The 24,338-nt window shown below is 42.8% G+C and overlaps 3 protein-coding genes across 3 annotated transcripts; all 3 read left to right on the top strand.

The window, feature by feature from the left end:
- Positions 1-1,469: 1,469 nt before the first annotated feature.
- On the top strand, positions 1,470-7,638 carry LOC306701782 (protocadherin gamma-A11; the record flags this gene model as incomplete). The annotated part of the gene is made up of 4 exons (XM_079167192.1): positions 1,470-3,992; positions 6,506-6,564; positions 6,741-6,868; positions 7,250-7,638. The coding sequence occupies 4 exons, from the start codon at positions 1,470-1,472 to the stop codon at positions 7,636-7,638; spliced, it is 3,099 nt and encodes a 1,032-aa protein (XP_079023318.1).
- A 5,172-nt stretch (positions 7,639-12,810) lies between these two features.
- LOC306702588 (protocadherin beta-13-like) lies at positions 12,811-18,468 on the top strand (the record flags this gene model as incomplete). Its single annotated transcript, XM_079168228.1, has 3 exons — positions 12,811-15,192; positions 17,025-18,095; positions 18,403-18,468. The coding sequence occupies 3 exons, from the start codon at positions 12,811-12,813 to the stop codon at positions 18,466-18,468; spliced, it is 3,519 nt and encodes a 1,172-aa protein (XP_079024354.1).
- A 126-nt stretch (positions 18,469-18,594) lies between these two features.
- On the top strand, positions 18,595-24,283 carry LOC306702589 (protocadherin beta-15-like; the record flags this gene model as incomplete). Its single annotated transcript, XM_079168229.1, has 3 exons — positions 18,595-21,022; positions 22,838-23,910; positions 24,218-24,283. 3 exons carry the CDS (start codon positions 18,595-18,597, stop codon positions 24,281-24,283), a joined length of 3,567 nt encoding a protein of 1,188 aa, XP_079024355.1.
- Positions 24,284-24,338: the final 55 nt, after the last annotated feature.

A 24,338-nucleotide genomic window follows, 5' to 3' on the forward strand; every position in this document is an offset into this window, starting at 1 on the left:
CGCTCTCTGTGGTTCAGTGGTTGTCTAACTGACCAGGATTAACAGGGAAAAGATTAGATCTGAACAAACATGTGCCGCACTCTAAAGAGGCTCGAGTTGTCCTCTTTGTCCTACAAAAACACTGCTCAGTATTGTAGCAGTACTTTGATCTACTGAAGTCACTTATAGGATATATCGAAAACATCCCACAGCATCCATGCTCACCCTTTTCTGTCAACCGAAACTGTAAACACATCACCTGGGGTATTTATCTAATCTCAACTATAATACCTGATTAGAGACAAGTATGATTAAGGCTTTATGACATTGCTTTTATGTTGATTATGTTGATACATGTTCAGGCCTACTTAAGTGAATTACAACCGTGTAACGCGCATTTCTACGAGTATCACCCCGCTCGTGATTGTCAATGTAATCACTTTAAGCTCCAAATGTACTCGTTTAAATATTGATTAAATTGAGTATCCTGACCCATCAACGATTCTTTTTGTAAAATCCAATTTCGTGTGTGATGATTAATGAATGGGACTGTTTTTGCAGTGTGGGCATTCATCTTCAAAGGGCTCTCATTAATAAGCATTATAGAATCCCAGATGCCCACTGGCAGTGGCCACTGGCCCATTTGAGGCAAAGAGGATGAACGTTTAGGCCAGTGTGTTTTGGTTTTCTGCATTGCAAACTATAATAGTTGAACCATGGTCAAAAGTTTATATTTTTCTGTAGCTATAACGGGGGTCATAACGATTTAAAGTAACATGTTAGCTACCACAGCCATCCTGGGCCTATAGGGCAATGCGGTCACCAAGACAAATCCTTGTCCATCCTCATCTGTTAAATGCAGCCTAGAAAACGACACCCACAACATTATTTGTCCCTTAATCCAAATCTGGCTCTGACGTCTGGTGTCAAACGTACGCCTTCTCGTCTCTTTAGTGGGTCAGAGGAACAGACACGATGATGTGAAAGGGTTAAACGTCTACAGTAATTAGAGTCGCACTTCGCGTCGGCGTCCTCCAATACGGAGCTGCAAGAAGCTACGTCCACCCCCTCCATTTCATTCTCTCTCTCTCTCGCTCTCTCTCTCTCTCTCTCTCTCTCTCTCTCTCTCTCTCTCACACACACACACACACACACACACACCTCCCCACCAGCTCCTCGGAGTGTCTAATACACTGGAAAAATCAAAGCGCGAGCCTCCCCCGTTCACACACCACCGGTGTTGCGCGTGGAGCACAACACACACAGAGAGAGAGAGAGAGAGGTGTCTTTACTCTCTTCTCCTCTCTCGTCCCCTCCTGTTAACTTATCCATACACATAGATGTTACAAACTTAGTTCTGAAGATACATTTTCTTTTTTGGGGGGGGAGGCGCTGCTTTTGTATGTACTTTTTTAGCTGTAGTCTACAGTTGAAGGGCTTTATAAGGCGAAAGATGTCTGGATGAGCTGATTTTTACGCACTCCACTGAAATGGATCACAGACTCTCCAGAGGAAGCTGGGTACCGGTGACTGGGCTGGTTGTATGTCTGCTTCTGTGTGCGTGTGTTGTGGACCTGGTTCTTGCGCAAATTCGTTACTCCATTCCCGAAGAGCTGGAGCACGGAGCTTTTGTGGGCAACATCGCCGAAGACCTGGGTTTGGATGTGGCCAAGTTGTCAGCCCGTCGGTTTCGTATAGTCTCCGGCGCAAAGAGGCAGTATTTAGAAGTGAACTTGGAGAATGGCATTCTTTTCGTCAACGAAAAGATGGACAGAGAGGAGCTGTGTGAACGAAGCCCGAGCTGTTTTTTACACCTACAAGTGGTAATTGAAAACCCATTAGAACTGTACAGAGTGGAAGTGGAGATTTTAGATGTGAATGACAACTCCCCCAATTTCCCATGGAGCGAGTTTAATCTTGACATCACAGAGTCGGCTGCGCCTGGCTCCTGTTTCCCGTTAGAGAGTGCACAGGACCAGGACGTGGGCACCAACTCTCTGCGCTCTTACCAGCTAAGCGCAAACCAGCACTTTGTTCTGAATATCCAGACGCGCAATGATGGAAGCAAGTTTGCTGAGCTCGTGCTGGACACCCCTTTGGACCGGGAACAGCAGAAAAGGCACGAAATGGTTCTGACTGCCTTTGACGGGGGGTCACCGGAACGCTCTGGTACAGCACTGATAACTATTACAGTGTTAGATGCAAACGATAACGTGCCCGTATTTGACCGCTCAGTTTACCGGGCGAGTCTGGTGGAGAACGCACCGCGGGGGACGCTGGTGCTGAAGCTAAACGCCACAGACCTGGATGAGGGCTCCAATGGAGAGGTGACCTACGCGTTTAGCGGGCACGCACCCCTCAAGGTGCGCGAGCTGTTCAGCGTGGACCCGTACACGGGTGAAATCCGAGTGAAGGGCATTGTGGACTATGAGAAAGCCAGTGTATTTGAGCTGTATGTGCAAGCAAAAGACAGGGGACCCTCGGCTGTGGCTGTGCACAGTAAAGTGCTGGTAGACATCCTGGATGTCAATGACAACGCGCCCGAAGTCATTCTCACATCTGTGTCCACTCCTGTTCAGGAAGATGCGCCACCGGGCACGGTGATAGCTGTCATCAGTGTTATGGACCGGGACTCGGGAGAGAACGGAAACGTTGACTGCCAAATTCCGAGCAACGTCCCCTTTCAGCTCCATTCATCTTTTAAAAACTATTATACTCTGGTGACAAGCGAGTTTCTGGACAGGGAAGCGGTGTCCGAGTACAACATCACCCTAACAGCCCGAGACTTGGGCTCTCCTTCGCTCTCCACCAGGAAAACAATCCTCGTTCAAGTGTCTGACATTAATGACAACCCCCCACGGTTCTCTCAACCTTCATACACAGTGTATGTGACCGAGAATAATGCCCCGGGCGCTTCCATTTGCTCTGTAACTGCATTCGACCCCGATTCTAACCAGAACGCCTATCTGTCTTATTCTATTCTCGAGGGTCAGATTCAGGGCATGCCCGTGTCCACTTATGTGTCAATCAACTCTGACAACGGTAATATCTACGCACTGCGTTCCTTTGATTATGAGCAACTTAGAAACTTTCAGATTCTGGTACAGGCGCAGGACGCTGGTTTCCCCCCTCTCGCCAGTAATATCACAGTCAACGTCTTTGTCTTGGACCAGAACGACAATGCACCTGTTATCGTGTCCCCGCTTCCCAAAAACGGCACCGTGGCCACAGAGGTGGTTCCGCGGTTAGTAGACGGTGGGTATCTGGTTACCAAAATAACAGCGTTAGACGCGGACGCAGGGCAAAACTCCCGGCTGTCCTATCAGGTGTTACAGGCTACAGATCCAGGGCTGTTCAGCGTGGCTCTGTACACGGGCGAAATCCGGACTATTCGCCGGCTCGTGGAAAAAGATGTAACAAGGCAACGACTGGTAATATTAGTCAAGGACAACGGACAGCCGCCGCTCTCCGCCACGGTCTCCATTGTCCTGACGGTGGTCGACATCGTGCCCGAGTCCCTGTCAGATTTCGGAGACCTCACGCTCAGCCCACAGCCCCCCTCAAACCTCGCTCTCTACTTGATCGTATCACTGAGCACAATATCTTTAATATTCCTTGTAGCTATAATTGTGCTCGCTGCAGTCAAGTGTTACAAGGATAGGGAGACCATCAGCGGGTACAACCTTCCCCCGTTAGCCTGCTGCTGTTGCGGGGGGTTTCAGCCCGATCCGCCTCCGGAGGTGTTCAAAAAATCTAACCTCAACCTGCAAATTTCATCCGCGGCCAAAGTGCCCACGAACTGCATGGAGGTGAATGGAAACAGCAGTCTCTCCCAGTCATATTGTTACAAAGTATGCCTGACTCCCGAATCTGCCAAAAGTGACTTCATGTTTCTGAAGCCGTGCAGCCCCGGCAGCACGCCGAGGAACAACGAGGCGAAGAGCGCAGAAAACTCGTGGAACGCGCAAAGCCGGAGCGCATCTGTGAACAACGGAGCAACTACTCCAAACGAGGTACAGTGAAAGCAGCGTATAGTATAAGTCGCAAGAGCTCATGTTATTTAAACACATCTGGTTCACTCACTGCCACAGCAAAACCCATCTCAGTTTTCTATCTGATAACATGTGACATTTGCCCATGAAGGTCAAATTACACATACCAGACCGATTTAAACACAATTAAAGCAAACAAATTAGCAAGGCCATGCTTTTCTGGTCTTCTCTCTCTTCTTAATAAGTGTGTTACCAGCATGTTGTCTCGACTGTTTTTATAATCATGGCAATAATGTATCCCAAGTGTGCAGCCTATATGGTAATGTTTTGCACCCGGGAAATGATATGAGACGACGTGAGATTACATTGTAATTGACATGGTAATGAAAGTGTAAAGCCCTATCTCAAGGAGCATATTCAATGCTCACCGTGTCTTATCATCTGTTTAGAATGAAGTGAGATATAAATTGCTGTGTGAGAAGAAGAGGAGATGTAGTTCAAGTTGACTCCTCTTCAGTCTTCATGACACGTTTTTACAAAAGAATTACACGTGGAAAAAGCCTTTAATAATAATGAATTAACTTAATGATAATAGTTTGTGACCTCGGATATGAAAACATCACCCAGTGCCACATACGTTTCACGCAGTGAGGGAACACACACCTGCTTCCAGCAGGTCTGAACAGAAAGTCAAGGTTATATGCGTAATGGGCAAGGTGAATGGCAGTTATTTGAATGCATCTGTCCGGGTTCAGACAATTCTTTTTCGACCAGTCTCGTTTGCGGCACGCCTTCTTGTCCTCAAACTAACAATATAGGACAGATAACCTCACTAACTATGCCTCAAGGGCACAAGCACGGCCATTATACTACACACAATGTGGCGTAGGCCTATTCGCAAGGGGGCCTGTCCATTATTGATGAAAAATGGCAAATGGACGGTTTTGGGGAGACAGGGGAGGACATCGAGAGGGGAGGGGGCAAGGAGAAGGAGGGGGGTGCAAGGACACGGCTGGACTGAGACGTGGGCCGCCTGTAGATCGGCCCCGATGTTGTCCTCTGAATGAGAGAGAGAGAGAGAGAGAGAGAGAGAGAGAGAGAGAGAGAGAGAGAGAGAGAGAGAGAGAGAGAGAGAGCGCACGGGAAGGGGAAGGGGAAGGGGAGGGGAAGAAAGGGAGACGAGGAGAAAGGGAATTTACAGAGGCAGGACGTCTCGCGTTTTCTAATTCTAATAGACGGGGTAGACCGATATGTACATACTGCTCATTGTCGCCTCCCTATTTTCATCAAACTGCAGAGGGACAACGACTCAGAGCCATGTTACCAGTCTCCATCAGGACAACTAAGAAATGTCAGTTCGGTCACTGGCACATGCACCTCTGGCCACAAGAGGGATTTCGAGGTCACGGTGATTGTTCTGCCTGCAGCTATATGCTCCTTCGGGAGAAAGTGTCCTTCCTGTCGTTAATTGGTTCCCCTAATTCACCCGGTGTGTCCCTCAGCGTACACGAGTCGTCGTGAGGGTGTCAGTGACACATAAAACCTCAAAGACAAATCTCAATTAAACAATTTGAGCAGCACACAAAGGAAGTACATTGGCCTGCTTAAGTTGATGAATTGAAGGTGAAAAGAGAGATTACACAAACATGCCAGCGTGTAAGACACGCAGGACAGGTGCGCGCACGTGTACGCGTGCGGCGGTGATGTGCGTATGCGTGTTGAATGAGCTCTCAGGGTTATGCTGTTGCAAATACAGCTGCGAGGACCGCAAACTTTTCAAGGCTTTCTAAGACACTTTTAATTAAAAACCTTGCTCGAGGAGCATCAGGCAAATATTAATGTAAAAATGATGCATAAAATCCACAAAACAATGACGTGTGTAATTTTCTTAATTTCCTCCCTGGCACGGTTTCCTTTGAAGATTAAAATCATGTTTCGTTTCATCCCGGTGGGGTTCTAATTGGTTTTGTGCGTTGTTGGCGGGGAGTGTATTTTGAATACCGATTCTAATAATACGCTTACGTCGCATTCTCGGTGTTAACAACTTTAACAGAATTAATAGAGCGTAGAATCAACACTACTCAGACCGGGAATAAATATCTCTTGGGTGCTCTCATTCACCTCTCACGCTGCGCCACATATGATGCAAGCGAAACTATGTGACAGGCGAGTCGTAGCTGAAGGCAACATCACCTCCGCTCGTACAAATTCTGTTCCACCAAACATCCACAGGGCGGCAGCCGCGGTCCATGTGACATGAGGCTTGTCTCCATTACAGGACAAGCACGAAGATAGACTGCTCCTCATGTCAATTACCACTGACCTCTACTGATCCAAGAGGATAGAATGAACAGGCGTCGTTTGTTATCAAGACCGGTTTGATTGAGACGCACTTTGAAGAGAGACATTTCTCTAAATAGACCTGGGCAGTGACATTGCACAATTATGTGCCTGAACATGGGGATTTCAAAATTGGAATTTTTTGTTGTTGTTACAAACTGGAAATAAAATTTGGCATGCTCTTTTTCCTGCAGCTGAAGCAGCCAAACACAGACTGGACTCTTACGAAAAATCAGAACGCCTCCATCAAAAGGTACCATTTTGGAACTCTGACCTTTGACCTTTGCACTTTGTCCACCCAACCTACTGTACTAAAGCACACAATGCTCGATAATAAGCTGAAGCGCAGTCGTGTTAACGTGGATATAGATATTGAATTTACATACGAGTAAAGCATGTTGTCATTACAGAATGGTATCTTGTTTGCAGTTATAACTCCATCAACATGGATGGCACCCTCATGCGTAAGGCCATGCATGCTGACCCAGAAAACTATGTCACATCCATGGCGCCTGGACAATACTGGACCTGGGGTACTCATATGAGAGGGGTGAAAGGTAAGACAGGCCAAACACAGTGGACCACAAAGAGCTGTCATCAAAATGTAACACATTTAGGATTACATATGCATTTAGCCAAGTATTGTACAACACAGCACACCTCCATGCTTTTATGGAATGCCATTCTGTTTTTCTTTGTTCCCTTTTATTTGTTTGTTGGTATAGTCTATTGTAATGAATTACTCTCCAATACATACAATACTATGGCTCTATTCTTTTTTGTTGCCGATATCTTTGTTTATTGTCCTGAATGCAAAGCACTGAACTTCGTTTTAGAGAAGTGCAATGCAATTGAACATTTCACTACACAGCCCTGAGTCAATAATTAATAAGTAGTTGCTTCTACTCTCCTCTCTCCTCTTCTATGTCGTACTACAGACTATAAGATGTCTCCTTCGACCAGTGGGGTCCCCTCTCGCCCCTGGACTCCACGGTGCACACCTCCTCCCCAACAGCAGCAGCCATCAATCCCACCGCACCCTCACCCGCACCCTCACCCACACCCACACCCTCTCCCACACCCTCTCCCACTCCCACTCCCACTCCCACACCCACACCCACATCCACATCCACACCCACCACCTGACTACCACCACAATGTGTACATCCCTGGGACACCATCAGGCTTTTGCACCCTGAGGCCCGCAGTACAGCGAAGCGAGCTGGACGTCCACAATGCCTTCTCCACCTTTGGCAAGAGGCGACGTCTTCAGATGTCCCCCCAGGGAGAGGCTGCGATTATAAATAATGACCTGTACAATGACTGACTTTTCAATGACTGTCTGAATGGATTATTAAAATGACATATACTGTAACCTCATATGAAAACAGAGGAAGTTAATCTATCCAACTCATAGATTAATGAACGTATGATTTACAAGTTGGATGAAAACTATACAAGCGAAATAATGACTGAATAATCCATTTTGGCTAAAATGCTGAAGGGAAATGAAGTCTGATGGCTATTTATGTGACATGCCACTGCAACATGGTCAATGTGCGCATCTGCCTATTATTATTATTATTATTATTATTATTATTATTATTATTATTATTATTATTATTATTATTGTTATTATTTAGACAATCAAACTGGAGCAGCAACTACATCCAAAATGTTTAAAAAAAGCATTAGTGGAAAATACTTTTGCACACCCTTATGAATTTATATTTTTGGTTTTATGAAAAGAAAAGTTGTTTTCTTTTTGTATATGTTTGTTCGCTGAGCTTGTGTGAATATTACAAAGTATAATAATGTATATGCAAGCTGCAACGTGATGCAGACGACTGTAAAGAGGGGGGATTTTCCCCACACATGTACTGTATACATTTATGGAAATAAAGTATTTTTTTCACAAGGTCTGTGTCATGACTCCTAGACATGCATGTGTGTGTAATTGATAAAACTCGAATCAACCCCATCACCCATGCGTACTGATTTACGCACGCACTCAAACACAGATTTGGTCGATTTGCATGCATGAAGCATTTAGATGTAAGTTTCCCATATGTATGTGTAATTAGCTTGAGTCAATTATTTTCGTGTGGATAAAGTTCCACACTTTTACAAGGGTGGAAAGCTTTCCGCCTTGGTAAGCTGTTTTCCACAGTGAGGAATAAACATTGTAAAATGCTAACATATGCTAATTGGAGTGCTTGCATTTCCATTTGCCCGCGGAGAATAGTGGGGTTCATTAACTGAACAAACAGAACCTCCTCTCTCGAAATATCACTTTAATTAGCACCACGAACACGAATACAAGCATCGGGGGAAGGGGGGGGCTCAACTCCAAATGCCATACCTGGATATGAGCTAGAGGGCCTGTGACTTCTCTCTCTCTGTGCCCTTTTACATCTTACTTCTCAGGGAATTAGGTCCCACCATCAACAGATGAAAGCTGGCCACTGGCCAGAAATGAGTAGGGTAATTAGGTCGTGGTATGGCTCAGATTGAAAATAATTCAGTTAATAAGGAAACGGGTGTCCGTAGAGAGCAGGGAGGGGAGCAGGCTAACCTTCTCTGCGGTAAGGTGATCCATAGGGACGGCTGAAGGGGCAGCCGCATTTAGGTCAGCTTGGCTTACTTTCAGATGTGTGAGGAATAGATATGTTCTTAAAATAGAGGTGTGATACTTCTTTGTGCTCTTTGCTATTTATTTGGAATCATTAAACAAAATACATTGAATTCATGAATACGTCTAGAATAAAAATGTGCAAACTCAAATGTTGGTATCTTTTATACTCTGCATTTGTAGAAGTTTTAGTGAAATTGTTGTATTGTGTTTGGTGAAATAATGGTAATAAAATACATCAAAATTGCTCAGTTGGTCTGTTACAGCAACTGGACACTCCAGTTGCAGGGCAACTCCTGTCACTATCCATCATCAAACCATGTTGGTCATTTGCATTGGGAGCTGTCCCTGGCCATGGTGCTGAAATGGTTTTGACCAGTGGTTCTTTCCAAGCCAACTGCAGTTTCCTCAGCCATCCACCAGAGGGCGCGTATGCTACTACTCATTAAATACTGGTGCGGTATATTGGATTTAATGTCGTGAAGGCACCCCTCTTCCTCTCCATCTCCACGACACAACCTTTGCTTTGGAATACTGACTGATGAAAGTCATGCAGAAAAAACAACAACTGAGGCAACGAAGAGAGGTATACATGAAAATGAAAAATATTTCCTGGGGGCCCCAGTGTTTCTTTTCTCTTTGAGACGAGTGGTGGAAGACGTATTCAGATCCTTTATCTAACAACAACTTTGTTACATAAATAGTGAAAAGTAAAGTAAACGTATTAAAGTAACAGCCGAAAAATACACATAAAGTTTTAAAAGTAATGCAGAAAAATGTACCCTGTGTCAGTGTTACAGTGTTATACTTATGCAGGGATGTGAAAGAAACGGTTGAATGTTGCAGCTGGTTGTGATATAGATACCCAACTGTATATAGAGTAGTTGAATGAGCTCTAACAGTGCATCATATTCCATACAATTATGTTTTCTATGTAACATCTTAATTCTTAAAATAACTAGTAACTATACGTGTAAATGTAGTGGACTGGAAGAGTAGCCTTAAATATAAATACTCAAGTAATGCACAAGCACCTCAAATATGAGTAGCGTATTTGAGTAATTGTACTTATTCACATTCCACTACTGTTTAGAGCTCATTAATGTATAAATACTCTTGTTATGTAGAATCCCACAAGCAACATGCTTGTAACCAATTTACGTCCCAGTAAAATGAGGGTTATTGATCACATTCAAATAATGTACTCAGATTTTATGGCAGTTTTATGGCAGCATATATGGCAGTCAAATACTGGATGATCAACCATGATTCATATAAAATCACAATAAGTGTGCCTATGTTGAGCATTAGCACCATCTTGTAACACTGGCGAGGCAACATATTTAATCCAGCAGATGGCACCATTGAGTAAGAATCATTGTGCAGCACACCAAACAAACGGTCTTATCTGTGAAGAGTAGATGTATTTTACATTAGAACTCAGGGTGTGTGGGGCTGGACGGTTACAATGACGTAATCCACAACCCTGTGAGACAAAAAAAGGAGCTTGGCTGATTTAATTTGGGGGAAGAAAAAAAACTGACAAGAGTGGAAGAAGGAGGGGCAGAATAACTTGTAGTTCTCTTGCCACATTTTATTGAGACAGACACAGACTAAAAACACATTAACAACAAATCTAGAAGTATTTGGACACATTTACTTTACATCTTGCACATGCATATTCAGATATTTTGTGCAAATACAGAATACACAATTCTATCCTTGGTATGTGTGTGTGTGTGTGTGTGTGTGTGTGTGTGTGTGTGTGTGTGTGTGTGTGTGTGTGTGTGTGTGAGTGTGTGTGTGTCTGTGTGTAGGGTTTTAGGTATTCTGATGCATTTCTCCCAATTATGTCTGACATGCAGTATCTTTGAAAGCTACAGGTGTTGTGCTGAATGTTTGTGTTCAATACAGATTTATAACCTTACAAAACACAGAGGCTCTGGTTTAATTTGCATTAAATATCAGAACCACTGTCCCAGATGCTGTTAGTTTAGAGTTTAAAACATATTTTAGCCGAGCCACTACAGCCAACTTTGGAGCTTTTTTGCCACCAAGTGACAGAGGAAGGTGATACAACTTGGGTTGTAGTTGAAGAGTTTGTTTTATTGTAATTTAATTCAATGTGGGTTACTTTGTTGGATGCTCTCAACCCATGATATTATCCCCTGGAAGTTTCCATGCAGTATGCACAGCTTCAGTGTATTGTCAAGTTGGGTCCAATGTAGTATCAACTTATTAAGGATTATTATATTATTATTATTATTATAGATTATTATTGTCTAATTTAAGTCATTGGCCAATTTTCTATTTCTTTTGGCTCCTCTGTTTCACATAAATGTGCACACTCGGCAGCAAAGGAAATCCCAAGTCAGAGGAGAGCAATCAAATAGTGTAAAATAGTGACTTAAAATGCAATATACAGTATCTCCTTCCCTGTTTTCATAAAACAACACCAAACAAGGGAATCAGGTAAATGCAGATACAAAAGATAAATAAAGCTGGAAATAATAGAAAATAAATTGTTTTGAGTATCTTTAAAAACGTATTCAAGAGATATTGAACAAGGGTAGCTTTTTTTTTTTTTTAAATAAAGTCAATGATAGCATGATGTAAAACATTCCATTTACATGGACAATAAACTCAATTACCTTATGTAACATCTCCCAGTCCATTTTATCTCTTGTAGCTGAAACTTTTACCAGCATGGAATGGTTAAGAGGCAGGGTACACCTGTTTGCCAGTTTTTAACAGGTCTCATTTGAGTGCTACACATATGGGAACAGTGGTCGACAAGATCTTGAACCATGACCTCAACACATCTGCAAGCTGCAGAAAGGGCCTGCAGAAACCTTTCTTTCTGCGCAGACTGATTCAGTAGACAAGACACTGATGGCTTTATTTAATTAACAATTTATTGAGTCAATTTCAACCTTCTGTTTGATTTCTTGGTTTGGGAACTTTACAGTGAAAAACCAAAAATGTTTGTTCAACATTGTTAAAGTAGACAGCAAAATAATTGACAGACAAGTTTGGGACAGTTAATCTGAGCCAGCACTGACCACACACTTTTGGATGAATTCGTTCTTCTCCCTTCTGGGTCGGGATACGGTCCCCAAGAGTAAAAAACAATAGGTTTACATTTTCCTTTGCTCTAAGTGCAATAAATACAATTAATTTGCACTGAACCTTGACTTGACTGCACTACTCAGTTACACTTTATCATGGCTGTATTATAATTGTTTTACACTTTTAATGGGCAAACACACCTTTTGTTTGAATGTCCCATGTCCTCTTATATGTTGTGTTTGTGTTTTTGCCCTCAACTCTAAACCAAAGTTTTCTCTTGAGGGACAATAATAATGAATTAAATTGAACACACTGACACATTAATTTAGGCCAGTCTAGATTGGCAATTTAGAGTGGCCAATTCACCTGACCTGCATGTCTTTGAACAGTGATGTCTTTGAACTGTCTTTGAACTGCTTCATGAGGAAGCCCACTAAGCCACTTCATCACTGAACATGAAAAACAAATATCAAAATCAATGCATTGTGTGCTTGTGCAGATGTTTGTCCTGTGAGAAGTATTGTTTTGACATGTTATGGCCAACAAAGCTGATTCTAACTGCACAGTTACTGCACAATGTTTAGTCTGTCACAAGGTGTCACTGTTGACCACTAAAGCATAATGCATCTCTATCCTGGTAGTCATGACACACCCATTTGTAAAGGGTGTATTATAGGACACAGCTTTTTGGAAGTGGGCTTTTTATTTTGGACACATCCTAAGATATTTTTCCGATCTTAAAAATCAACAAGCATCACGTTTTCACAATCTGGAGTATTCTTTCTGGCAGACGAAAGGATGCATTTTTGGTCAACCGTCTTTGTCCTGTCTGCAGTATGGCCCAGCGCCTTGTGTGTGACACGGTACTCCATAGCCGAGGAGATGGAAAGGGGCTCTGTTGTGGCGAATCTTGCTGCTGATTTGGGACTTGAGCTTGGAGGTTTGGCACAACGAGAGGTAAAACTTGATATTTTCCATAACAAAAAGTATCTAGACGTCAATAAAAAGACGGGAGAGTTGTACATCGTAGAAAAGATGGACAGGGAATATCTTTGTCCGACAAAAACTACCTCCTGTTTTCTTAAGCTTGATGTTATCATAGAAAGCCCGTTACGTATCTTCAACATTGAACTTGGAATAACGGACATTAATGATAACGCTCCACATTTCCGAAGAGACAGAGTTGAGCTCGACGTTTCAGAATCGGCAACACCAGGAGAGAGATTCTCCCTGCCTAACGGTGTGGATCCAGATGTTGGCATAAATACAATTAAAACATACAAACTCAGTAACAGTGAACATTTTGCCATCGAAATTCAGACAGGCAGTGATGGAACTCAATATGTTGATTTGGTGTTGACTAAGTCTTTAGACCGAGAGGAGAATGCTGTTCATAATCTAATACTGACTGCTGTGGACGGTGGGGTCCCCGTGCGCTCCGGCACTGCCAATATTATTGTGAGAGTACAGGATACTAACGATAATCCTCCGCAGTTTGACAAACAGAATTACACAATTAATATGATTGAAAATTCCCCGATTGGAACATTAGTGATGAAGCTTAAAGCTACAGATCTTGACGAGGGTCTTAATTCAGAGATAGTCTACTCATTCACCCTTTACACATCAGAAAAAACACAAGACGTATTTGAATTGAACCCTAACACTGGGGAGATTACTGTGAAGGGTACTATTGACTATGAAGATATGAAATTGTATGAGATGCACATTGAGGCAAGAGACAAGGGGACGCATCCCTTGCTGGGGCAGTGTAAAGTAGTCGTCCACGTGACGGACATGAATGATAATTATCCGGAAATTACAATACAGTCTATAAAAAACACGGTGGAAGAAAACATCCCAGTAGGAAGTGTCATTGCTGTTGTAGGTATAAGAGACAGAGACACTGGCAATAATGGAAACGTAAGTTTATCCATAAATCAGCACATGCCATTTATTCTTAACAAGTCATCAGATAGCCCTATGCATTATAGGCTCATAGTGTCTGAACCTTTGGATCGTGAATCAGTACCTGAATATGACATCAAACTGATTGTGACGGATGCAGGAACGCCGCCTTTGTCTGAAAACGAAACAATAACTGTGCATATACTGGATATTAATGACAATGCACCACAGTTCCCTCAGTCATTTTATACTATACGTGTAATGGAGAATAACGCACCTGGAGCCCTGATCAGTTCACTCACTGCGTTTGACCCTGACCTCCATGAAAACCAGTATCTAGTTTATTTCATCCTAGAGAAGGAGATAGCCAACACCTCCATGTCCATGCTGTTCTCCATCAATCCAGAGAACGGTAATCTTTACGCACTAAAAACTTTTGACTATGAGATCGAGAATGAGTTTCTTTTCCACATCGAGGCCAGAGACTCTGGCTCTCCTGCACTCAGCAGCAACGTGACGGTCCACATCATTATAGTGGACCAGAACGACAACGCTCCGGTTATTGTGTCTCCGTGGCGCGCGCACGGCTCGGTGGTGGAGGAAAAGATCCCCAGATCCACCGATAAAGGCTCTCTGGTTTCCAAAGTGATAGCCTTAGACACCGACTCGGTGCACAACTCTCGGATTACGTACCAGTTTCTACAAGTGACTGACGCCACCTTGTTCAGTCTGGATCAATACAACGGAGAGATCCGGACTATGAGGATGTTCAGTTACAGAGACTCGCGCCACCAGCGACTGGTTGTTGCTGCAAAGGACAACGGGGAGCCCGCTCTCTCTGCTACAGTCACCATCAAGCTGTCCACAGTGGAGACTGCCGTTAAGGCCTACTCTGACATGACTGAGGTGCCTCTAGAATATGACATCTTCTCAGACCTAAACCTGTATTTGGTCATCGGTCTGGGCTCGGTGTCATTTCTCCTGCTGATCACCATATTGGTCACCATCGTGCTCAAGTGTCAGAAACCCAAGCCCAGCAAAGCGGCTCCTCCCTGCAGGAACAGTGTGATCAGTGAGAGGAACTCCACCATCGCAGATTCCACTCTGGTGTCCAACGATGCCTACTGGTACAGTCTGTTTCTAGCAGAGACCAGGAAAGGAAAGATGGTGGTTAGACAGCCTGTGCCAAAGGGCTCCAGATACATCGTGTCCAGTATACCAAGAGGCACAGGACTGACAGACACTAGTGACTCAGCGGCTTCCACTCTGCAGGTGAGAGTCTAATATGTTTGTATAATTACAGTTTATCAATAATTTGTTACATTTCAATTTGACATTGTATTTTTTTAGGTCATTACTATGTATCAAGTAAAATGATAAATAGGATCAAAAAATCAATTTATTCTCGTCAGTGATACACAATTTAAACTCGCAATGAAACCGATAAACTAGTCTTTAAGGTACATATTGTTAAACTGAATTAAAATGCTTCGAAAAACATAAAGGGTGGCGCTGTTTTGTTAGTAAAATGCCAGAATAAGCGCCATGACAGTGAATCGTTGTCATGAGGGCAGATCGTGAAACAACCGGACAGCTCGGTGGTGCTGAATCTCCACTAGGAAACCTGCTCACCCTTTTCAGCCACGAAATATCCACGGAATTTAAATTATGAGAACATTTTCGGGATTAATGCCGTTACAGCACAATTTGATATTTCTGGAAACGTGCATCATTTCCTTTGAAGTCCAGTAAACCGGCACACAACAATGGAGTCCTTTGTAACAATGCAGTCTTGTAAAAGGTACGTGCTGCTCGTTATTCTTTTTTCTTTCGTTCGTAACACATTGACTTCAGTGACTCATTATTCAATACCGGAGGAGATGAAAGAAGGATCAGTTGTAGCAAACCTTGCTACCGATCTCAGTCTGGATGTTAAAACACTGAACCAGAGGAAGATGCGTCTTGACATCATTGCAAACAAGAAATATCTGGATGTGAACAAAGAGACTGGTGAACTGTATGTTGTTGAGAAAATTGACCGGGAGAATGTTTGCACAACCAAGTCATCAGCGTCTTGTTATCTCAGACTGGAGGTAACACTGGAAAATCCAGTCCGAATTTTTAACATAGAAGTAGAAATATTAGATATGAACGACAACGCCCCACAGTTTCGGAGAGACGTCATTCATTTAGATATATCTGAAGCGACGCCAAAAGGAGAGAGATTCTCTCTCAGTAACGCAGTTGATCCTGATGTTGGAATAAATTCAGTGAAAACGTACCAGCTGAGTGAGAGTGAACATTTTAATATTGAAGTACAGACTGGCAGAGAAGGGTCGAAGTTTGCAGATTTAATCTTAACAAAGACTTTAGATCGAGAACAGCATGCTGTTCATAATTTAATACTCACAGCTGTAGATGGAGGAACACCTGCTCGTTCTGGCACTGCAAGTGTTATCGTTCGTGTTTTGGACACAAATGACAACGCTCCTACTTTTGACAAATTAAACTACAGTTTAAAAATAATGGAAAATTCTCCTATTGGAAGCCTTGTTGTTCATCTCAATGCAACAGATTTAGATGAAGGGTTAAATTCCGATATTACGTATTCATATAGTTTATATACGTCAGAGAAAACACAGGAAACATTTCATCTGAATCCTTCTAGTGGTGAAATTACTGTTAAAGGAATGCTAAACTATGAGGATTTCAGGATTTATGATATGGAAGTTATAGCAACTGATAAAGGAGCGAGTGCATTATCAGGACAATGTACTATAAAAATTCTGGTTGAAGACATGAATGACAACCATCCAGAAATATCTATTAAATCATTCCAGAGTCCAGTCAATGAAAACATAGAATTAGACACAGTGATAGCTGTAGTGAGTGTCAGTGATAAAGACTCAGGTGACAATGGAGTGGTTGATCTTCACATTCCAGATAATATGCCTTTCAAACTGAGGGAGTCCTCTGATAACTATTATGAATTAGTAGTGTCACAGCCATTAGACCGTGAGAAGGTTCCAGAATATGACATCACTTTCACTGTGACAGACAGAGGATCTCCTCCTTTATCTGACAATGAAACTATGACGTTAGAACTGCTGGATGTTAATGACAATGTTCCAAAGTTCCCTCAGTCATTTTATACTATACGTGTAATGGAGAATAACGCACCTGGAGCCTTGCTCAGTTCACTCACTGCGTTTGACCCTGACCTCCATGAAAACCAGTATCTAGTTTATTTCATCCTAGAGAAGGAGATAGCCAACACCTCCATGTCCATGCTGTTCTCCATCAATCCAGAGAACGGTAATATTTACGCACTAAAAACGTTTGACTATGAGATCGAGAATGAGTTTCTTTTCCACATCGAGGCCAGAGACTCTGGCTCTCCTCCACTCAGCAGTAACGTGACGGTCCACATCATTATAGTGGACCAGAACGACAACGCTCCGGTTATTGTCTCTCCGTGGCGCGCGCACGGCTCGGTGGTGGAGGAAAAGATCCCCAGATCCACCGATAAAGGCTCTCTGGTTTCCAAAGTGATAGCCTTAGACACCGACTCGGTGCACAACTCTAGGATTACGTACCAGTTTCTACAAGTGACTGACGCCACCTTGTTCAGTCTGGATCAATACAACGGAGAGATCCGGACTATGAGGATGTTCAGTTACAGAGACTCGCGCCACCAGCGACTGGTTGTTGTTGCAAAGGACAACGGGGAGCCCGCTCTCTCTGCTACAGTCACCATCAAGCTGTCCACAGTGGAGACTGCCGTTAAGGCCTACTCTGACATGACTGAGGTGCCTCTAGAATATGACATCTTCTCAGACCTAAACCTGTATTTGGTCATCGGTCTGGGCTCGGTGTCATTTCTCCTGCTGATCACCATATTGGTCACCATCGTGCTCAAGTGTCAGAAACCCAAGCCCAGCAAAGCGGCTCCTCCCTGCAGGAACAGTGTGATCAGTGAGAGGAACTCCACCATCGCAGATTCCACTCTGGTGTCCAACGATGCCTACTGGTACAGTCTGTTTCTAGCAGAGACCAGGAAAGGAAAGATGGTGGTTAGACAGCCTGTACCAAAGGGCTCCAGATACATCGTGTCCAGTATACCAAGAGGCACAGGACTGACAGACACTAGTGGCTCAGCGGCTTCCACTCTGCAGGTGAGCGTCAAATATACATGTTTGTATTATTAATAATTTATTTATATTTAGTTAGATTTCATTTGACATTGCAGTTTTTTAGGTCATTACTATTCATCTAGTAAAATCATAAATAGTGTCAATAAATCTATGTAATGTTGTCAGCGATACAAAATATAAACTCACAATGATATCAATAAACTATAGTCTTTAAGGTAAATATTGTTAAACGGAATTAAAGAGTCTTGACAACATAAAGGGTGGCGCTGTTTTGTTAGTAAAATGCCAGAATAAGCGCCATGACAGTGAATCGTTGTCATGAGGGCAGATCGTTAAACAACCGGACAGCTCGGTGTTGCTGAATCTCTACTACGAAACCTGCTCACCCTGTTAAGCAACGAAATATCCTCGGGATTAAAATTGTGAGAATATGTTCGGGATTACAGGAGTTACAGCAAAAATCGACATATCTGGAAATGTACGTAGTTTCCTTTGAAGTGCAGTAAACTGGCACACAACAATGGAGTCCTTTGTAACAATGCAGTCTTGTAAAAGGTACGTGCTGCTCGTTATTCTTTTTTCTTTCGTTCGTAACACATTGACTTCAGCGACTCATTATTCAATACCGGAGGAGATGAAAGAAGGATCAGTTGTAGCAAACCTTGCTACCGATCTCAGTCTGGATGTTAAAACACTGAACCAGAGGAAGATGCGTCTTGACATCATTGCAAACAAGAAATATCTGGATGTGAACAAAGAGACTGGTGAACTGTATGTTGTTGAAAAGATTGACCGGGAAAATATTTGCAATACCAAGTCATCAGCATCTTGTTATCTCAGACTGGAGGTAACGCTAGAAAACCCACTACGAATTTTTAACATAGAAGTAGAAATATTAGATATGAACGACAACGCCCCTCAATTTCGAAGAGACGCCATTCATTTAGATATTTCTGAAGCGACATCAAAAGGAGAGAGATTCTCTCTCAGTAATGCAGTTGATCCTGATGTTGGAATTAATTCAGTGAAAACGTACCATCTGAGTGAGAGTGAACATTTTAATATTGAAGTTCAGACTGGCAGAGATGGCTCAAAGTCTGCTGAATTAATCTTAACAAAGACTTTAGATCGAGAACAGCATGCTGTTCATAATTTAATACTCACAGCTGTAGATGGAGGAACACCTGCTCGTTCTGGCACTGCAAGTGTTATTGTTCATGTTTTAGACACAAATGACAACGCTCCTACTTTTGACAAATTAAACTATAATTTAAAAATAATGGAAAATTCTCCTATTGGAAGCCTTGTTGTTCATCTCAATGCAACAGATTTAGATGAAGGGTCAAATTCCGATATTACGTATTCATATAGTTTATATACGTCAGAGAAAACACAGGAAACATTTAATCTGAATCCTTCTAGTGGTGAAATTACTGTTAAAGGAATGCTAAACTATGAGGATTTCAGGATTTATGATATGGAAGTTATAGCAACTGATAAAGGAGTGAGTGCACTATCAGGACAATGTACTATAAAGATTCTGGTTGAAGACATGAATGACAACCATCCAGAAATATCTATTAAATCATTCCAGAGTCCAGTCAATGAAAACATAGAATTAGACACAGTGATAGCTGTAGTGAGTGTCAGTGATAAAGACTCAGGTGACAATGGAGTGGTTGATCTTCACATTCCAGATAATATGCCTTTCAAACTGAGGGAGTCCTCTGATAACTATTATGAATTAGTAGTGTCACAGCCATTAGACCGTGAGAAGGTTCCAGAATATGACATCACTTTCACTGTGACAGACAGAGGTTCTCCTCCTTTATCTGACAATGAAACTATGACGTTAGAACTGCTGGATGTAAATGACAATGTTCCACAGTTCCCTCAGTCATTTTATACTATACGTGTAATGGAGAATAACGCACCTGGAGCCTTGCTCAGTTCACTCACTGCGTTTGACCCTGACCTCCATGAAAACCAGTATCTAGTTTATTTCATCCTAGAGAAGGAGATAGTCAACACCTCCATGTCCATGCTGTTCTCCATCAATCCAGAGAACGGTAATCTTTACGCACTAAAAACCTTTGACTATGAGATCGAGAGTGAGTTTCTTTTCCACATCGAGGCCAGAGACTCTGGCTCTCCTCCACTCAGCACTAACGTGACGGTCCACATCATTATAGTGGACCAGAACGACAATGCTCCGGTTATTGTGTCTCCGTGGCGCGCACACGGCTCGGTGGTGGAGGAAAAGATCCCCAGATCCACCGATAAAGGCTCTCTGGTTTCCAAAGTGATAGCCTTAGACACCGACTCGGTGCACAACTCTCGGATTACGTACCAGTTTCTACAAGTGACTGACGCCACCTTGTTCAGTCTGGATCAATACAACGGAGAGATCCGGACCATGAGGATGTTCAGTTACAGAGACCCGCGCCACCAGCGAATGGTTGTTGTTGCAAAAGACAACGGGGAGCCCGCTCTCTCTGCTACAGTCACCATCAAGCTGTCCACAGTGGAGACTGCCGTTAAGGCCTACTCTGACATGACTGAGGTGCCTCTAGAATATGACATCTTCTCAGACCTGAACCTGTATTTGGTCATCGGTCTGGGCTCGGTGTCATTTCTCCTGCTGATCACCATATTGGTCACCATCGTGCTCAAATGTCAGAAACCCAAGCCCAGCAAAGCGGCTCCTCCCTGCAGGAACAGTGTGATCAGTGAGAGGAACTCCACCATCGCAGATTCCACTCTGGTGTCCAACGATGCCTACTGGTACAGTCTGTTTCTAGCAGAGACCAGGAAAGGAAAGATGGTGGTTAGACAGCCTGTGCCAAAGGGCTCCAGATACATCGTGTCCAGTATACCAAGAGGCACAGGACTGACAGACACTAGTGGCTCAGCGGCTTCCACTCTGCAGGTGAGAGTCCAGTATACACGTGTTTGTATGATTTATAATTCATCAATATTTAATTACATTTCATTTCACATTGTAGTTTTTTAAGTCATTAATATTCATCAAGTAAAATCATAAATTGTGTCAATAAATCTACCCATTCTCGTCAGTGATACAAAATATAAACTCACAATGATACCAATAAACTAGTCTTTAAGGTACATATTGTTAAACGGAATTAAAGAGTCTTGACAACATAAAGGGTGGCGCTGTTTTGTTAGTAAAATGCCAGAATAAGCGCCATGACAGTGAATCGTTGTCATGAGGGCAGATCGTTAAACAACCGGACAGCTCGGTGGTGCTGAATCTCCACTACGAAAACGGATCACTCTTTTCAGCGACGAAATATCCTCGGATTAAAATTGTGAGAATATGTTCGGGATTACAGGAGTTACAGCAAAAATCGACATATCTGGAAATGTACGTAATTTCCTTTGAAGTGCAGTAAACTGGCACACAACAATGGAGTCCTTTGTAACAATGCAGTCTTGTAAAAGGTACGTGCTGCTCGTTATTCTTTTTTCTTTCGTTCGTAACACATTGACTTCAGCGACTCATTATTCAATACCTGAGGAGATGAAAGAAGGATCAGTTGTAGCAAACCTTGCTACCGATCTCAGTCTGGATGTTAAAACACTGAACCAGAGGAAGATGCGTCTTGACATCATTGCAAACAAGAAATATCTGGATGTGAACAAAGAGACTGGTGAACTGTATGTTGTGGAAAAGATTGACCGGGAAAATATCTGTCCTTCCAAGTCATCTGCTTCTTGCTATCTCAGACTGGAGGTAACACTAGAAAATCCACTGCGAATTTTTAACATAGAAGTAGAAATATTAGATATGAACGACAACGCCCCTCAGTTTCGAAGAGACGCCATTCATTTAGATATTTCTGAAGCGACATCAAAAGGAGAGAGATTCTCTCTCAGTAATGCAGTTGATCCTGATGTTGGAACCAATTCAGTAAAAACGTACCATCTGAGTGAGAGTGAACATTTTAATATTGAAGTTCAGACTGGCAGAGATGGCTCAAAGTCTGCTGAATTAATCTTAACAACGACTTTAGATCGAGAACAGCATGCTGTTCATAATTTAATACTCACAGCTGTAGATGGAGGAACACCTGCTCGTTCTGGCACTGCAAGTGTTATTGTTCATGTTTTAGACACAAATGACAACGCTCCTACTTTTGACAAATTAAACTATAATTTAAAAATAATGGAAAATTCTCCTATTGGAAGCCTTGTTGTTCATCTCAATGCAACAGATTTAGATGAAGGGTTACATTCCGATATTACGTATTCATATAGTTTATATACGTCAGAGAAAACACAGGAAACATTTAATCTGAATCCTTCTAGTGGTGAAATTACTGTTACAGGAATGCTAAACTATGAGGATTTCAGGATTTATGATATGGAAGTTATAGCAACTGATAAAGGAGTGAGTGCATTATCAGGACAATGTACTATAAAGATTCTGGTTGAAGACATGAATGACAACCATCCAGAAATATCTATTAAATCATTCCAGAGTCCAGTCAATGAAAACATAGAATTAGACACAGTGATAGCTGTAGTGAGTGTCAGTGATAAAGACTCAGGTGACAATGGAGTGGTTGATCTTCACATTCCAGATAATATGCCTTTCAAACTGAGGGAGTCCTCTGATAACTATTATGAATTAGTAGTGTCACAGCCATTAGACCGTGAGAAGGTTCCAGAATATGACATAACTTTCACTGTGACAGACAGAGGTTCTCCTCCTTTAACTGACAATGAAACTATGACGTTAGAACTGCTGGATGTTAATGACAATGTTCCACAGTTCCCTCAGTCATTTTATACTATACGTGTAATGGAGAATAACGCACCTGGAGCCTTGATCAGTTCACTCACTGCGTTTGACCCTGACCTCCACGAAAACCAGTATCTAGTTTATTTCATCCTAGAGAAGGAGATAGCCAACACCTCCATGTCCATGCTGTTCTCCATCAATCCAGAGAACGGTAATCTTTACGCACTAAAAACCTTTGACTATGAGATCGAGAATGAGTTTCTTTTCCACATCGAGGCCAGAGACTCTGGCTCTCCTCCACTCAGCAGTAACGTGACGGCCCACATTATTATAGTGGACCAGAACGACAACGCTCCAATTATTGTGTCTCCGTGGCGCGCGCACGGCTCGGTGGTGGAGGAAAAGATCCCCAGATCCACCGATAAAGGCTCTCTGGTTTCCAAGGTGATAGCCTTAGACACCGACTCGGTGCACAACTCTCGGATTACGTACCAGTTTCTACAAGTGACTGACGCCACCTTGTTCAGTCTGGATCAATACAACGGAGAGATCCGGACTATGAGGATGTTCAGTTACAGAGACTCGCGCCACCAGCGACTGGTTGTTGTTGCAAAGGACAACGGAGAGCCCGCTCTCTCTGCTACAGTCACCATCAAGCTGTCCACAGTGGAGACTGCCGTTAAATCCTACTCTGACATGACTGAGGTGCCTCTCGAATATGACATCTTCTCAGACCTGAACCTGTATTTGGTCATCGGTCTGGGCTCGGTGTCATTTCTCCTGTTGATCACCATATTGGTCACCATCGTGCTCAAGTGTCAGAAACCCAAGCCCAGCAAAGCGGCTCCTCCCTGCAGGAACAGTGTGATCAGTGAGAGGAACTCCACCATCGCAGATTCCACTCTGGTGTCTAACGATGCCTACTGGTACAGTCTGTTTCTAGCAGAGACCAGGAAAGGAAAGATGGTGGTTAGACAGCCTGTGCCAAAGGGCTCCAGATACATCGTGTCCAGTATACCAAGAGGCACAGGACTGACAGACACTAGTGGCTCAGCAGCATCCACTCTGCAGGTGAGCGTCAAATATACATGTTTGTATTATTAATAATTTATTTATATTTAGTTAGATTTCATTTGACATTGCAGTTTTTTAGGTCATTACTATTCATCTAGTAAAATCATAAATAGTGTCAATAAATCTATGTATTGTTGTCAGCGATACAAAATATAAACTCACAATGATATCAATAAACTATAGTCTTTAAGGTACATATTGTTAAACGGAATTAAAGAGTCTTGACAACATAAAGGGTGGCGCTGTTTTGTTAGTAAAATGCCAGAATAAGCGCCATGACAGTGAATCGTTGTCATGAGGGCAGATCGTTAAACAATCGGACAGCTCGGTGTTGCTGAATCTCTACTACGAAAACGGCTCACCCTGTTAAGGCACGAAATATCCTCGGGATTAAAATTGTGAGAATATGTTCGGGATTACAGGAG

The sequence above is a fragment of the Pholis gunnellus genome, assembly GCF_910591455.1.
Source record: "Pholis gunnellus genome assembly, chromosome: 10".
NCBI lineage: Eukaryota > Metazoa > Chordata > Actinopteri > Perciformes > Pholidae > Pholis > Pholis gunnellus.